The sequence below is a fragment of the Catharus ustulatus genome, chromosome 11 (assembly GCF_009819885.2).
Source record: "Catharus ustulatus isolate bCatUst1 chromosome 11, bCatUst1.pri.v2, whole genome shotgun sequence".
In the NCBI taxonomy this organism is placed as follows: Eukaryota; Metazoa; Chordata; class Aves; order Passeriformes; family Turdidae; genus Catharus; species Catharus ustulatus.
The window spans coordinates 2,770,076-2,785,336 of NC_046231.1; the positions used below are offsets into that span (position 1 = coordinate 2,770,076).

The window sequence follows — 15,261 nt, forward strand, 5'->3', positions numbered from 1 at the left end:
GCTGGGCGCGAGGGGGGGGCGCCCAGCGCGCGTGCGCGCGACCAGGGGCGGGGCCACCGCGCCCCTCAGCCGGGAGCCGCCATGTCTGTGGCGTTCGTGCCCGAGCGGCAGCGCGGGAGGGCCGAGGTGAACCAGGACACGCTGCAGCGGGTGAGCGAAACTGGGCCGGGACGGAGCCGGGACGGAGCCGAGGCTGGGCCGGACGGTGCCGCAGGCCCTTCCGGCCTGCTTGGGCTCGAGCTGGCCGGGGCGGGGCAGAGGCCGGGGCGGGCGGTGACGGCGCTCTGTGCCGCAGCTGCTGGAGGAGAACGACCAGCTGATCCGGTGCATCGTGGAGTACCAGAGCAAGGGCCGCGCCACCGACTGCGTGCAGTGAGTGACCGGCGTGGGCGGGAGGGCGGAGCCTGGGGGCCAGCTGTCGGTAACGGGAGTGAGACGGGCTCGAGCTCCTAGAGCTTTCCTACCGCTTACAAAGGGGATTCTTCAGAATTATGTTCAGAGACTTATAAAGCACGGAGTGACTCTGCCGCCTTGGCCCGGTGTTTGCTCAGTGTTCTGTGACGGCCACTGTGGCCATGTGTGGCACTCGGGGCGGTGTCACCGCAGGACAGCCGGACCCTGCGGGGCAGCCGCTGCAGCTGCTCACGGCAGCTCACCCAGGCTCTGTCCTGTCCTGCTCCGCTGCCCTTTGCGCCTTTCAGCGTTGCCAGCTAAATGTACTACTGCCCATCCAAGTTGGGGCTGCTCGCACAGGCTCGGCTACCGAGTGCAGTTCAGTGTGTTGTACCGGGATTCAGAATAAGAACAAGTTAAGTTTCCCCTGATTTATTATTTTAGTTTGCTATTTCTTTGCCTAATTGCAAATACTGATCAGAGTACACGAGTGCAAGTAGGAGTCGTTTTCTAGAAAAGAATGTCTCCCAGATCCTGTGTTTCCTCCTCTCATAGGTACCAGCATATCCTGCACAGAAACCTCATTTATTTAGCTACAATTGCTGATGCTACTCCGCCCAGCACGCAGAAGCCTGCAGACTGACTGCAATACCTGGACCTGAGCAGGGCTTTCAGAGGCCGTAGAAATAGTTTAGAGTCCCACTTTGAGAGCCAAGAAGGTGTGGGTTTGAAAAAAATCAGGTAAAAAGTGATCTGTACTTCTGTGTTTAAAATGTGAATGTACTTTTCAGTATATTATTCGGCCAGCTTTTCCCTTGTTACTGTAACTAACACAGTTTAAGAACGATAATTATTACATTCCCTTTTCCCTCTGAAAACCTCAAGTCAGTGTACTTGTGGGAATAGCCTGGTTGTCAGGACAGCACTGTGGGAAGCAAAGCCCATCTCATGAGTAAGGTTCTGTAATAACAAGGTCGATGTTATGCTACATGACTCCTATTTCCAGAATGTTGGGCAATTCCAAAGTTGGGCATGTGTTCTGTATATAAAAGCAGTAGACTCTTTTGTATCCTGTATCAGAACAATTGTGCTAAATAAACTAAAGATGTTCTTTGTAAATTGTAGTATATTCTGAATTAATATAATATATTAACAAAGGAGCTGCTCTGTGATTTAATCAAACAAATCTTAGCTTTCCCAGGACTGGTGGGATTGCTGCACCCCTCAGCAATTACACACAAGGGAGAAACCAAGCCATTATTTTAGCAATCTTTTGCCCAAGTCTATTAAGACTTTTTCTCTGTGCTTGAAATGCTCTGTGAACAGGTCAACTCTTACATAATCAAAGTGGGTTCATTGTGCTTCCTGGGTACTGTCAGCACTACTGGCCAGCTGCATGCTTGTGTGCTCCTATCCAGGAAGGAAGGAAGCAGCTTTCTACCCCCTGCATACAGCATTCCAGTGCCCCAATTAACACACACTCATCTAACAGCCTTAATCACAGCAGGGAGAGGGACAGAGTTTACTTACAAACATCAAAGTTATTTAGTCTGTGATTCCTAAAAATTCAAGTAACGTGATTTTGGCAATGTTCACCGGCACTACTGGTCCAAAGACCCTGCTGAGGCATTGTCTGTACCACATTCTTCTGTGCCATCACTGGAGAAAGCAGCTTTAAAGATTAGACTGTGCATAAAGTTCATTTTTATATGATAGAGTCAGTAAGTAAGCAGTTGACAATTTTCAAACTGTTAAATAATCCCATATTAATGAAATAAGATCTTTGTTTACAAACTGAAGTTACAGTTTAAGGTGCTGCTCATTTTCAGCAAGGTGCATATTTTAAACAGGTATGACCTATTAAATGTATATCTTTAATAAAGCAAATAGTTTACTTTTACAGAAGCTTTAAAATACAAACTGTACAGTTCCAGTTCAGAAGCATTAGCTATTCACAAGAAGCACTGCAATAAGGGTAAGTTAACTAAGCACCAAACCCTTGCACTTGGCAGTGTAAGTGAAGTTTAAGGGCAAGACTCATTTGCCAAGTGCAACAATTCTTAAAATTACCAGTGTTCAGAACAATCGGAAGCAAAGGACAGAGTAGCACCCACGTGGTCAAAATGCAGACAAACTTTCTTTGTTTTCACAATTCACTTATGTAGGTCCAGAAACTTGCCAGCATTTGTAATTATGAATGAACTGCAAAAACTATAGCAATCATTTTGGCACTTGTTAGAAAAAAAGTTCAAAATTAAGTTGTTTTCATTAACTTCCATTTTGGTCTTAGTATGAATAACCAAGTAAGTACAACCAAATTTGGGATTTAATATTAGATCTAAACAACAAGATTTAGGAAACTCGAAACCATTCATGAGTTAAATAACCACTAACATTTTCAGTGGAGGGTTTTCAAAATTATAGTAGTACAGACCATTAACAATTTACAGACAGAAGCCACACTGATTGTGCAAAGCACATTACTGTAAAAAGTCTATGTACAGCAAACAAATCTTTGTAAACATGGTAAGTATGAAGTTTCAGAAAACATGGTGACAATATCATAAATACAGGCAACATTGGCATCCTCAAACAGCACAAAAGGTAACAATCTGGGCCTGCAAATAGAGCCCGTCACCATACAAACAAAAAAGGTGGATGGGTTTTAAATACCCAAATGTTTAATAGTTTTAGTGTTGTGTATACTTTTTATTTATATATATATATATATAATGTATTTATTTTTTGGTATCTTTAGATATAGATGTACTTAGTTTGTAAAACCAAAACCAAAAAATGTGCTTTATCTTCATTGAAAAATTATGTAGTTAGAACCTAGTAGTTAACATATTAGAATGATATGACTTAAGAAAAATACAAAAATAAGATTAATACTGTCAAAACTCTTATACCAGAAAATATTGTGGTTTTTAGACTCTTTCAAAGATGAAATATGAAAATTTAAATAAGCTCTAACTATATAAAGAATCTTCTGTAATCTCAATTCATATACAGTGGGATAGGTATACATATATTTACCATTGTTCTTCAATTTGTAAGCACCAGTCACTCGCCCCGATCCACTTTGGTTGGAAGATTATTCCTAATTCCACAGGTTCACTTAATGGCACATATTGACTGCAAATAATTACTTTATCCTTTTAAAAAAAATAACGTTCTTTTAACTAAATGCTACCCCACATTATGGTTTTAGTATCTTCTGAGCCAGCTCACAATTCTTAATCAACTGTAGCATCTGAAATAAGACTTTAAATAAATGCAAGTAGTCTCTTAGGCTTTGCTTTCACACACTGCGGGAGCACCGTGTGGATAATGCCTTTGGCCAAACACAGCCACAGGATGTGGTTTGTGTGAGAACCAGGGTCCCACTGCCGACACAGGTGTGTGACAGCCAGGGTCCCACTGCCCACACAGGTGTGTGAGAGCCAGGGTCCCACTGCCCACACAGGTGTGTGACAGCCAGAGTCCCACTGCCCACACAGGTGTGTGACAGCCAGGGTCCCACTGCCCACACAGGTGTGTGACAGCCAGGGTCCCTCTGTCCACACAGGTGTGAGAAGCAGGGTCACACTGCCCACACAGGTGCCATCTATGTCAAGCAGCTCAGGTAACGTCAGTGACACAAGGCTGAGTGGTTCTGCTGATCTTCACCTAGAGTAAGGAAACTGCCACACAACTCAGTTTTGCAACTGTTTCTGCAGCACTTCCCAAATGAACTCGCTTGTGTGGCACAGGAAGAGCTGCTGTTGCACTTCATTTTAAAAAAGCTGCCCACAGGCTGTAATGGAGAATACAAAGGCTCTACAGCTTGTCCTTTATAAATTTAAACATAAACAGTGTTGAGCAAAGTGACCACTATATATTTGCTTCAACATATTCAATGTGTTTCAGTAAGATGTTTTAACTATAAATCTATATGAAAAATAGCTATAAAATACAGTGTTTCTTGTATGGTAGTCCTTCAGCAGTTCTTTTTAGAAAAAAAAAAAAGTCTTGAAAGTAAAGGCAATTACACATTTTTAAAAGCATTTCTACATCACAGTTTCGGGCTGTTTCATGTACACCAAACATATTGGCCATATTTGCTCAGCACTGTAACTCAGAATCCAAGAGTTTGTCCATCTCACCCAAACCCCCTCAATCCCACATCAAGAGAGAAACAGGATATAGCCAACACAGCACTGTGAATCGCAGTAATGATTTTCATTTGGCCCTGTGCTGCATTTTCCAGTATGAAAAGCAGTTAGTACTGGTGCAGGTAAGATGGTCTGCGTTCGTGCTTCACTGGGAAAGATTTAAAGCCCTTGTTGATCTGTTTGTGCTGGGAAGCCTGTTGAGATTGCTGCTGCTGCTGCGCGTAGGCGAAGCTGGAGGAGATGCTGGCCGCCGGTGCGCAGTCACTGGCCCACATGGGCGACTGGAGCATCTGCATGGTGTCACTCCACTGGCTCACAGGGCTGCTCATGGGGTACAGGGACGTGCTCTGGCTGGGCAGCGTGCTGGGCACGGAGGATGTGTGCTGCCACGGGGCCTTGGGAGGCCAGGTTTTGGTCTTGTTATCCTGAGAAAACAAAAGCAGTTGGGTTTGGTTTAACAACAGAATGCTGCATTTTTGAGACACTACTTAATATATCATCTTATCACCTCAAGATACTTTCACAAGATTAGTTTCTGTTTGAAACCTGAACTGATAACTGACACTCTCAATTCTTAAAATAATTGCCTGTTAAAAAAAAATATTTCAGCTTGATATACAGTGGCCCCACTAAAAGGGAAAAAGTAAGTTACAATAATACATTAAGCTTGGTGACTGACAAAAGCATCTCAGTTTTAATACATTAAGCTTGGTGACTGACAAAAGCATCTCATGCTACTTCAGTGCAGATGTTTAGCTTTTCATGAAGTAAGCAATCTGGAGATACAGATGCTTCTCCAGCTGACTGCCTCATGGAGACTCACCTCCAAGTGGCAGCAGGAGAAAGGACTAAGCAAAGCCATGCTGAGCTCACCTGACTGCGGTCATCTGCTGCAGAGAGAAGGGGAGGCGATGGCAGTGTGCTGGGTTCCTGTTCACCACTGCTGTGTTTTCTGCCCAGAGAGAGAGAGAGACACGTTTACTTCTTGGTTTTAAATGAGTCAGCATCATTAATCTGCCACTGGCACAGATCAGGCAACCTACAATACTGTTTTCAGTGTATGTATTTTCAGAAACACTTGGTTTCATGTTTTTTCTGGTTTCAACTTTTTGTTCAGTACAGGTAAAAGCAGCAATACAGGAATTGTCAGGGACTTGACAGTGCAGTAGTTCTTGGAGCTACAGCTTGAACATTTTTGTAGAGGTGAAAGGAAACTGGGATAGACTTTTGCCCATTCTCAAGAAATCTGCCATCAGTTGTGGTTTTTGTTCTGCTACCTGCTCTTGTGGCTAGGGTTTTTTTGGGTTTTTTAAGTATCTTTTCTGAAATAACCTTACAGATAACACGAAAGAACAGCTGAGCACAATAATTTTACTGAAGAAAAATGTTCTACCTTCAGTTCAAATTTGTGACGTAACACCTAGTTATCAAACAGAAATCCCTGACTACATGTGCATTCTGGGAGATTGGGGTTTTTTGGTCTTCCTTGTTTGTTTGTTTGGGGTTTTTTGTTTGGTTTTGCTTTGTTTTGTTTTATAGGAGGAACGGTTAAGGGCATGGGTTTAGATTAAAGCAGAATCTTTTATTTCATCCTTTTTGTAAAAAACCCCATCAGCACATTCCAGTCAGGCTCCCATGAGTAAGCAGCCCTTTGCAGGTCAGCTTTAGCACACTCAACCCTTCTACCTCCTCTCACTGCCCAGCTTTAGCTCTGGTGCGTTGTCAGTCTTCAGCCATAGAACACTGCTCTTCTACAAGTAACAGGAAACAGTAGTACTTGTTCCTTAGCTGAGGTCTTTGGTCAACAAAGCACCCTCTTTGGAAACTTTCTTCTGCTATTTAGAGCACTATATAAAACACAGACTTTTCTTATTCCATGATCAGTCTCCAGCTATCTACTGGCTTGGCATGTTAAGTCACCCTGATGTGGTTGTTTTCCTTCCCTGCTGCTTTTTTTTTTAAAAATACAAGTAATTACTACTTTTTCTGACTGTTTATGAGATGGCTCTTTCCCATTCATTTCAATTTAACATTCATTGAATCTCAATTTTTGTTCCCTCCCTATAAAGTCTTGGCTATGTGTAAAGACTCAGAAAATAGCTACTCTTACTCCTTTCTGATAATGCATACAAAAATAGCTATCCAGATAGAATCTGTGAGAAACTGGCACTGACTTGTTTTTCATTCACCAAAAAGCAGACAGACAATCTTGTATCTATATATTGACTCCAAATTACTCTGTGACTGTAAACAAAGCAAGAATATTTGGCCACTTACTTCATTTTTAGAAAAGACTGAAAAATAGTTTGAGACAACTATCCCAGATTGGAATTGGGTTGGTATTCATGCTTCATCTTGTACCTTTTGTTACTACCTCTGCTGTGGAATCAACACACAGGTTCCAAACACACCAAGCCTCCAGCCTTTTAGAAAAGCAGAATTGCTGTAATTGCTAGTACTGATAGAAGTGGACTGTCCATAGAGGAAAATCTGGCTTAGTTTTTCCATTACTGAAATTATTTATGAAGTCAGTTTGGCCTCCTCTTCCTGCTGTGAGAAATAGAGGACTAAGCAGGAGTGTATTTCCCACTCCCAGAACAGCAGCAGCCAAGGTGAGACAAGTCCTCCCCCAGTCAGCAGCAGCTTCTCCCCAGTGCCATGGGGCTGCAGCTGAGGCCAGGAAAGGCAGCACGTCAGGCACTCTGCAAACCCAGTGAGAACCTCACCAAGCCCCAGGGAGTGGCATCCAAAGGAGACTCTCATGAAGAGGGAAAGCATCACATCTTTTCTAGCCATCAGTGAATGGCTGGCCATGCACAACAGGTGCTGGTTTGCAGAAGGAGAAAGCTGCTCACTTCAGGAATCCTCAGTCCACATCCCAGTGTAGTACACAAACTCGTGTTTGTGGAGACTTGTCTCATTGCCAGGAATTCCCTTTGTCTGGCCATTCAAATGAAATTATATATAAACAAAAGGGGCCTTACAAGTTGCCTATCTCTGTTCAGTTTGCTCACCTCCTCTGCTTTACAGCAGCAACAAGGTCTGGCCCTGAGAACATGGAGAACAAACTGTCTCCGTTAGCTGAGGAGGTCTCATCACTTGAGCTGGCAGAGTCTCCTTGAGTACCAGACCAGCTGTTTGTCACATCACTGCAAGACAGAAAGTTGTATTAGTCCTTGTATTTACAGTGCCTGGTCCAGACTGTGTGCCACAGTTGTGCTGAATCACAGGTGATACCTCAGAAGACAAAATTTCAGTACGTGGTAAAATGTGGCAGTAACACAAATACTTTTACTAGTTCTGAGTGGTCATACTAACTGCTCTGTCTGTTACAGCCTTTTCTTAATATAATTTACAAAAATAATTGTATCAGTTAGAAGCACCTCTCCTATTCAGGAAGAAGAAACAAGTGATGCTTGGGTTTGGAAACACTAAGTACTTGACTTTTTCACTGCAAAACTGAGCTAGAACACACATTCATCCTACTGGCTTTACACTAGAGAGTCACGGCTTTTACATTATGGACAAATGGACAGAATCTTGAAACACTTCTTGTGTAGTAAGTAGTTATGACTTGGAAGAGATTAAAAACTGTACATAAATGTACCTGCTGTGAGTTACCTGCCTTTTAGTAGCAAGATTAAGTGGCTAAAATCTGGAAAACCAAATTCAGTCAGGCACCTCAACTTTGACAGCATCACTTTTCATCAAAACTAGGTCTTAAAGCTGTCCTCAAAATACTAAAGAAAACGGTCCTGAATACATCTGTGCTACAGATTCCTTATTTCCTCTGTTGGCATGACAGTCAGTATCCATGCCACTCTAAAGATGACATCAAGCATGTCAGTGCCTTGGGATCAGCAAAGCAGCTGGGGATCCCACTGCTCACTCTTACCAGTGAAGTGCAGCTTTCACTGAAAAAACACACAGTATTCCCACCTTCTGTCACATCTGGGTGTAAAATAAACTTGCACAATAAAAGCATAGAGCCTGCCCAGTCTCTTACCCCTCTGTGAAATACTCAGGGAAGGGCCAGGTTTTGTGAGGATCATCAGGAAGAGGCCAGTTGCCACGCGTGGTGCTCGGACGCCGGACGTGCTGTGCTTGCCTCTTCTGTTGCATAGCCTGGTTCACCCCAGCAACATAGCGGGCAAACTCTGGATCAGAGCCAACTGAATGAAAGAAACCAACAGGTCGATTGCTGGCACTCAGCTATTTCTGCTGAACTTTCAATCCTTTAGGTTTGATCATACTGCACAATTAAGTACAGTAATTTCAAGCGTATAAAGGCACACCTGATTATAAGCCGCAAGTTACAATACAGAGTGTGATAAAAGGTATCTGTTCTATCACCATCTGTTGAGGGTGGGGGCAGTGATCCTTATCTCAATGGCAGATAATCTGCTAATGGGCCATCCATTGAAACCAGGCAGGGCATTGTTCTTTATCTTTTCACAACCCATCCTTCCTCCAGCGAGTCATTTTCTGCTAATGGCCATTGAGTCCCACTGTGGGACTGATAAAATTACTGCATCCCATTGGAAGTTGCTCCAGCCAGGGGGAAGAACCCAACATTTCTTTGGGACACTAAGGGAGCCCCTTTCTCCACTGGACTCCAGAGGAAAACCGGATTTCTCCACATCACCACTGGAGCTCCGGAGGGAAACTGCACCTTGTACAGGAGCACTGCCTCAACTGAACCGCATCTGTCACTGCAGGAGGATGCAGCCACCATTTAATGGGACTGCTACCAACACCCTGCCTGACAGGGTGTCAGGTTGTATTCTGACTTTGTCAGGGTTTGGAGTTTGTTTCTTTGTAGTACTGTATTTCTATTTTAATTTCCCTAGTAAAGAACTGTTATTCCTAATTCCCATATCTTTGCCTGAGAGCCCCTTGATTTCAAAATTATAATAATTTGGAGGGAGAGGGTTTACATTCTCCATTTCAAAGAGAAGCTCCTGCCTCTCTCAGCAGACACCTGTCCTCCAAACTAAAACAGCAACTTTTCGTTCTTTGTCCATATATAAGCCGCACCTGATTATAAGCCACACTCCAGGTTCGGACAAAAATTTTAGTCAAAATGGTGCGGCTTATAATCATGAAATTACTGTAATTCCCTCCCTGATGGTAAATGGCAGCCAGCAGTGGATTGGTCTTCATGGAGCAATGAAGAACACTGAACAGGAAATGTTTTACAAAGATGAAATACACAGCATCCATGGTGGATAATAATTATCACATGGAAGTATACCTGCCCCTTGCATTCCATCAGGGAAATTGTGTTTGCACTATGATCATGTCTAAGCTGAAAGGTCCACTATCCATCAGCAGACACTGATGAAATGGACACCATGTGTACATTTATCCACACACATGAAAAAGAGCAGAACAGTTATTGTAGTTGATACCAGAGTGCAATATGATTTCCAGCTATGTCCAGCTGGGATCATACTAGAACATAGAGTGCCAAAATTGCCTCCCTCCTACATGGATGAGACAATTCTGAAAATGTTCTGATCCTGATTTACAAAATATTTCAGAAGAAGAATTATATTTACAGAAAAAAGCAGTAATTTAAAAATTCTTCCATTCTCAACATGCTTTTTGTGTCCCAAGCATCCAATAAGGAATAAGCATGGTTTTGAGTAGACACAGCAAAAGCCGTAATCCACAAGTGCTCCATTGACCAGAGCATGCAATTGCTGGATTCAAAAGACTGCCGATTATGAGTCAGTGTGACTGAGTTTCCACAGCTTCTCTTTCTTCTGCCTTTTATTCTTCCCTGAGAAAAACCTGGCAATCTGACTGGAAGATGTCTAGACTACATGCACAGTAATTGCAGTGGGAAATACTGAGCTGCTGGCTTGCCAGCCTCAGTTTGAGATTGAGTGAAGACTGAAGAACATATAACAATCATGCACAGCCTGCAAAGCAGAAATCTCTCATCTGATGGCTCTCTATATTCCATACTGCATTTAGAGGATACGTTTCCTGTTCTCATTTGACACATCCAGAAAAGACTTGCACAATGTTTTGTTGGATGCAAATTAAAAGGACAGTGAAGAAAACTTTGTTACTCTGCCTCCTTTATTAAGCAAGGGCTATCTGAGAGCCCATCTAGGAACAAAACGTTCCCACTAGTGCTTGTTCTCCCTCTGAAATATCTTTATGTCTATTTAAGATGAGGCTGGAAGCCAGACAGTTCCTCAGATCTAAGAAGAGAGTCTAGAAGGAGTCTGGTTTTTTTTACCTGGACAGCATTAAGTTCTGAAGTGCAGGTATATTCAAAATAGAAGCTTGTGTTAATTTTTATCTTTCAGAAAGTTTTTTATCAGATAGTTTTTTACTCCAAAAGACTTGAGTTACCAGCATTCCGTCTGCTAGTTCTTACTGCAACATTCCATCATCAAGTTCTTAGTGATGATTAAAGTACTACAAAATACATTGTTGGGACTAGTTCAGCATTCAGTATGAAAAGCTATCAATTTCAATTTTATAAATTCTTAATCAGCAGTTTTGCATCTGAAGAGAGACATCATTTTCAGACTCTAAAAGTATTTATCAAAAAAATAACATGGTTTGTTTCAAATGACAAATGTACAGTCCTAGGAAGGCCTGGAAATAAAAAAATCATTTTCTGTCTTACAGCTTTTTGTACTATGCTGAAGCTCAAAATGAAAATATCTACACCTGGCAAGTTCTATGAAGAAAAGTTCTTCCTTCAGTTGGAAGGATTTTTGTTTGGTTTCGGTTTTTTAAATGCCAGATCTGTGAAAAATACTGTTTACTTATCACTAAAACTGCAGAAGTGTGTATCTTAATCCACTGAGCACCACTTATGGAACCTGAGTAAGTTTTCCAAGTACCATTTTCTATTTTCTATGTCCTTGACATTCACCAAATGGAACAAATCAAGTAGTTTTATGTAGGGCAAAAGGAAAATACTAAAGAAATGTAATGCATTCAAAATCCTGAGAATGTCAGTCCTTTGCATACCTGCTTTCTTTTCCCTACACACACATGGATTTAGTGCTTGCTGAAAATAATTTCATTCTTCCTTAGAGGTTGTGATAATGCTGAAGTCTATACCCAAAGTATGTTTAAGTAAGATGACGCTAATTCAGACTTACAGTTATTAAGGAACAACGTAACTATGGTTCTATGGTTATTTTTGCCACAGAAACTCCACTGATTTGTCAACTAAGTTGACAAAACAACTATCATAATTATGAGTCAAAGGAGCTGGTTTGAGACGCCTACACATTCCAAACACAGACAAATGCAATTGAGCACAGGAAACTGAGCCCCCCTTTGATAAAAGGTTTCCCTGTTCTCTTGCTCCTCCCTCCAGGCAGTTGCCATAAATGCACATTACAACATTCCTGCAGCTGTGTTCCAGGCCAAGAAAAGTTACATTTACAAGGTAGCAGCTGTTGTTCTTAATGCTATGATCAGAATCACACAGTCACAGAATATTCTGAGTTGGAAGAGACCCACAAGGATCATCAAGTCCAGCTCTCAAGCCAGTGGCCCACATGAGGCTCAAATGTTCATCTCCTCTTGGATTCCATGGGCAATTTCTTGGCCTGGAGCTATTTGTTTATGACTCTAAAATTTTATCTCAATCTGTGAGAATGAATAATTCATCAATATTTACAATTAATTGGTGGTCCAAACACATGTGGCAAATCTCATGGCACTTGCTCTTTAGTTTCTAGTGCTTTGACATCCAGACTTTTCATTGCAGAACCAGCTGTGGAACAGGAAGCGGTGTGACTTCCAGGGAATTGGGTAGCAATGGAGGGAAAATGTAGGGATATAGGAAAGATGCAACCCAGCTGTATCTCCAGGTTACAAGACTGGTAAAGAGCAGGAAGAATCATTTTAAGGAGAGGGAACATACCCAAGCTCAAGAGTTTGATTTTAAACAATTTTACAAACTAAGAATAGGAGGAATATCATCTGTAAGTATCTTTTCAGTACCCTGCTGTGCTCCATATTGAAAAGGTCAGACTACTACAACTGGGATAAGAAACAAGGAATTAGTTTCCATGCTTGCTTATTAATGAGTTTTAAGATCACCTTCTTTTAAAAAAGCAAATAAGCACACACACAAATCCCTGCTGGCATTGGTCAGCACCCTTACATCCAGTGAGCAGCATGGGGAAATGACAGTTATTGCCAGCAATATTTTACAGTATTCTTTTACAAAGGACTCTTACAAAAAGCATAGTAAAGAAAAGACACACACCTGCAGGGTCAAAAGGCAGGATTTCTCCCAACATCCCAAACACTCCATCAGTTTGGTCACGATTTGGCCATGTGTTGTTTCTAGGTCCTTGTGGTTTCTGTCCTAACATCTCTGCCATCATATTGTCCATATAGCTGCTCACAAGACCCAAGCTGTACAAATCAGAGCTTAAATCTGAAAAACCAGGATTGTTCCACTGATTTATATGAGACAATCCAGCTCCAACAGCCGGGGATTGCTGCTGTGAAGAATTACTGAGCCATTTGGCAGGTACACGTTGCTGTGGTCCAATAGGTTGAAGCAAGTGTTGGTAATACTGCATTTGTTGCTGCTGCTTTTGGGACTGCTGCTGGGACAAGCCTTGCTGAGGAGGATGCAGTGGAGTGTGAGACACAGACTGTGGCTGCTGTTGAACTGCTCCCGACTTTTGTTCTGTTGCTGTAGAGGATGCAACAGAGTTCCTTCTTTTCACCATCGGAGAAGTCTGCTGAGACTTGCCCATGTTAAAACCAGACAAGAAATCTATAACATCCTGCATTTCTTGGTCAGTTGGTAAATTCATACCTTTGTCATCCTTGCCATCATCTGGTTTGAAGAAGCTGTCCCGTCTTTCCACTAGAAAGCCATTGACGAGCTGGTTGTTGGTGCTCTGAACTGGCTGCAGAGCATCCGCGGTCCGAGGGAAGTTCCCAATGTTCAGGATGTTCTGCAGCCGTGCGTCCATGTTAGTGGGCATTTTAGCTTTCTCCTCTGAGCTGGAACTTATGAAGACATTTTTGGAAGGTGTATTGGGGATTGAGTAACTTCCTGTGTTACTTGTACTGGTGCAGGAAGTTTTTTTTGTAAACCGTGAAGTCAGTTTTGAAAATGTCTTTTGCAGACCCCCTGAAGATTTGCTTCCATTCCCCGATGGCATGTCAACTTGGCTCCCAAAGTCTGAGATCTCACGCTGTAACTGGATCTGAATACAAGGCAAAGCTTGCTCCCTGCATCAACAGAAAACATGTGTATCAAACCACCTAATACATAACTGAGTTTGCACTTTGGGGGAAAACCTGCATTTCCATAATAGCTCAAGAAAGAAACAACACCAAAGACTGCCAAGTCCACCAGCTACTTCTTATGGTTACAAAGCAAATTATTCCTCATATTTGCAATATTTTCCATTCCTTAAATTTCAGTTGTACTTCTAGACCTAAATGGAGACAAATTTAATATAAGTCAAATATTTTTGTAAGAGAGATGCAAATACTTTTTTACCCTTAGATATGCTGCTGGTTTGGTTTTAAGCAGTCTCCTGCATCTCTGGATGTACCCAGAGGGTATCTGAGGTGATTAGCAAAGCCTCACTCTCAGTTTGACTCCTGTTTTCCCCTTCTGATGAGCTGGCACTATCAAATCCCTCAGCACAGATTATTCAACGACAGCTTAGTTTGAACTAGAAAAGAGATGTACCTTCCTTCCTTCCACCTGTGTATATCAAACACAGCAGTATAGAGCACATCTACCAGCCCCAAAGTCTTCTCCGGATCCAGACTCCTCTGTAGCAAAGACATTGTTGCTGGATCTTCTTTCAGACACCTGTCACCATAAAGTTTAAATCAGAAACCAAAGTGCTCATTTTTTACATTAAACAATTCCACCATATCAGAATACAGAAGACCAGTTGCTGCACTCCTGCAGAACAACATGGGAATGCCTAGGGGTTCCTGGGCTGCCCCTGAGCAGTCTCTGCCTGCTGTGAACACAGAGCTAAGCTAACTGTGAGGTTCAGCAGTGCATTGAAACCATCACTGACAAGAGCTCTTCAGCAGGCACAGTAGCAACAAACCCCGCAAATCCAGCAGCGTGGGGAAGGAAGGTGAGCCCGAGCCGGAACCCTGCGGGCTCGGGCCCGCGGTACCGCCGAGTGCCGGCAGGCGGCGCTGCCTGGGCACGATGCACGGCCAGCGGGGACGCTCCTTCTCCTGCCTTGGCTCCTTTTCCCTCCTTCGCCCTTTCCTTCCTTCCTTCCTTCCTTCCTTCCGAAACAGCACCTAGACACTCCTTCCTTCCTTGGCTCCTTCCTTTCCTTCCTTCCTTCCTTGGCTCCTTTCTTTCCTTCCTTGGCTCTTTCGTTCCTTCCTTCTCTCTTTCCTTCCTTCCTTCCGAAACAGCACCTAGGCACTCCTTCCTTCTCCTACCTTGGCTCCTTCCTTTCCTTCCTTGGCTCCTTCCTTTCCTTCCTTCCTTCCTTCCTTCAGAAACAGCACCTAGACACTCCATTGCTTCCTGTTCCCACTGCTTTGAACGGGAACAAATCCTCACAATCTGCAGGTCAGCCATTATTTACTTGGCAGTCAGCTACACTGGTAGGAACAGCATCTCCTGGAGCCCAGAGGTCCACGGTTCACAACAGCACCCAAAGAACAGCCCAGTGAAGGAGCAAAGGCTCTCACACTAACTCAGCCCATTCTT

The 15,261-nt window shown here is 42.9% G+C and overlaps 2 protein-coding genes across 4 annotated transcripts in view; one reads left to right on the forward strand and one right to left on the reverse strand.

Annotated features, from left to right (window-relative positions):
* The first annotated feature begins 42 nt into the window (after positions 1-42).
* Positions 43-1,512, forward strand: SS18L2 (SS18 like 2). The gene is made up of 3 exons (XM_033069862.1): positions 43-150; positions 296-372; positions 949-1,512. Exons 1-3 carry the CDS (start codon positions 82-84, stop codon positions 1,034-1,036), a joined length of 234 nt encoding a protein of 77 aa, XP_032925753.1. The 5' UTR covers positions 43-81; the 3' UTR covers positions 1,037-1,512.
* A 734-nt stretch (positions 1,513-2,246) lies between these two features.
* Positions 2,247-15,261, reverse strand: part of GARRE1 (granule associated Rac and RHOG effector 1) — a 59,487-nt gene continuing 46,472 nt past the window's right edge. For all 3 annotated transcript variants that reach the window (XM_033069842.1, XM_033069844.1, XM_033069843.1), the window contains exons 9-14: positions 14,260-14,385; positions 12,805-13,790; positions 8,557-8,722; positions 7,565-7,699; positions 5,424-5,502; positions 2,247-4,975 (exon numbers count right to left, since the gene is read on the reverse strand). In XM_033069842.1, coding sequence (XP_032925733.1) covers positions 4,658-4,975; positions 5,424-5,502; positions 7,565-7,699; positions 8,557-8,722; positions 12,805-13,790; positions 14,260-14,385 — 1,810 coding nt within the window. In that variant the 3' untranslated portion in view covers positions 2,247-4,657. The remainder of the gene's footprint in view (positions 4,976-5,423; positions 5,503-7,564; positions 7,700-8,556; positions 8,723-12,804; positions 13,791-14,259; positions 14,386-15,261) is intronic.

Coding starts and splice junctions, on each gene's coding strand:
- SS18L2 (XM_033069862.1), top strand. CDS start 82: ATGTCTGTGGCGTTCGTGCCCGAGCGGCAGCGCGGGAGGGCCGAGGTG. Junction 151..295: donor ACCAGGACACGCTGCAGCGG/GTGAGCGAAACT, acceptor TCTGTGCCGCAG/CTGCTGGAGGAGAACGACCA. Junction 373..948: donor CGCGCCACCGACTGCGTGCA/GTGAGTGACCGG, acceptor CTCCTCTCATAG/GTACCAGCATATCCTGCACA.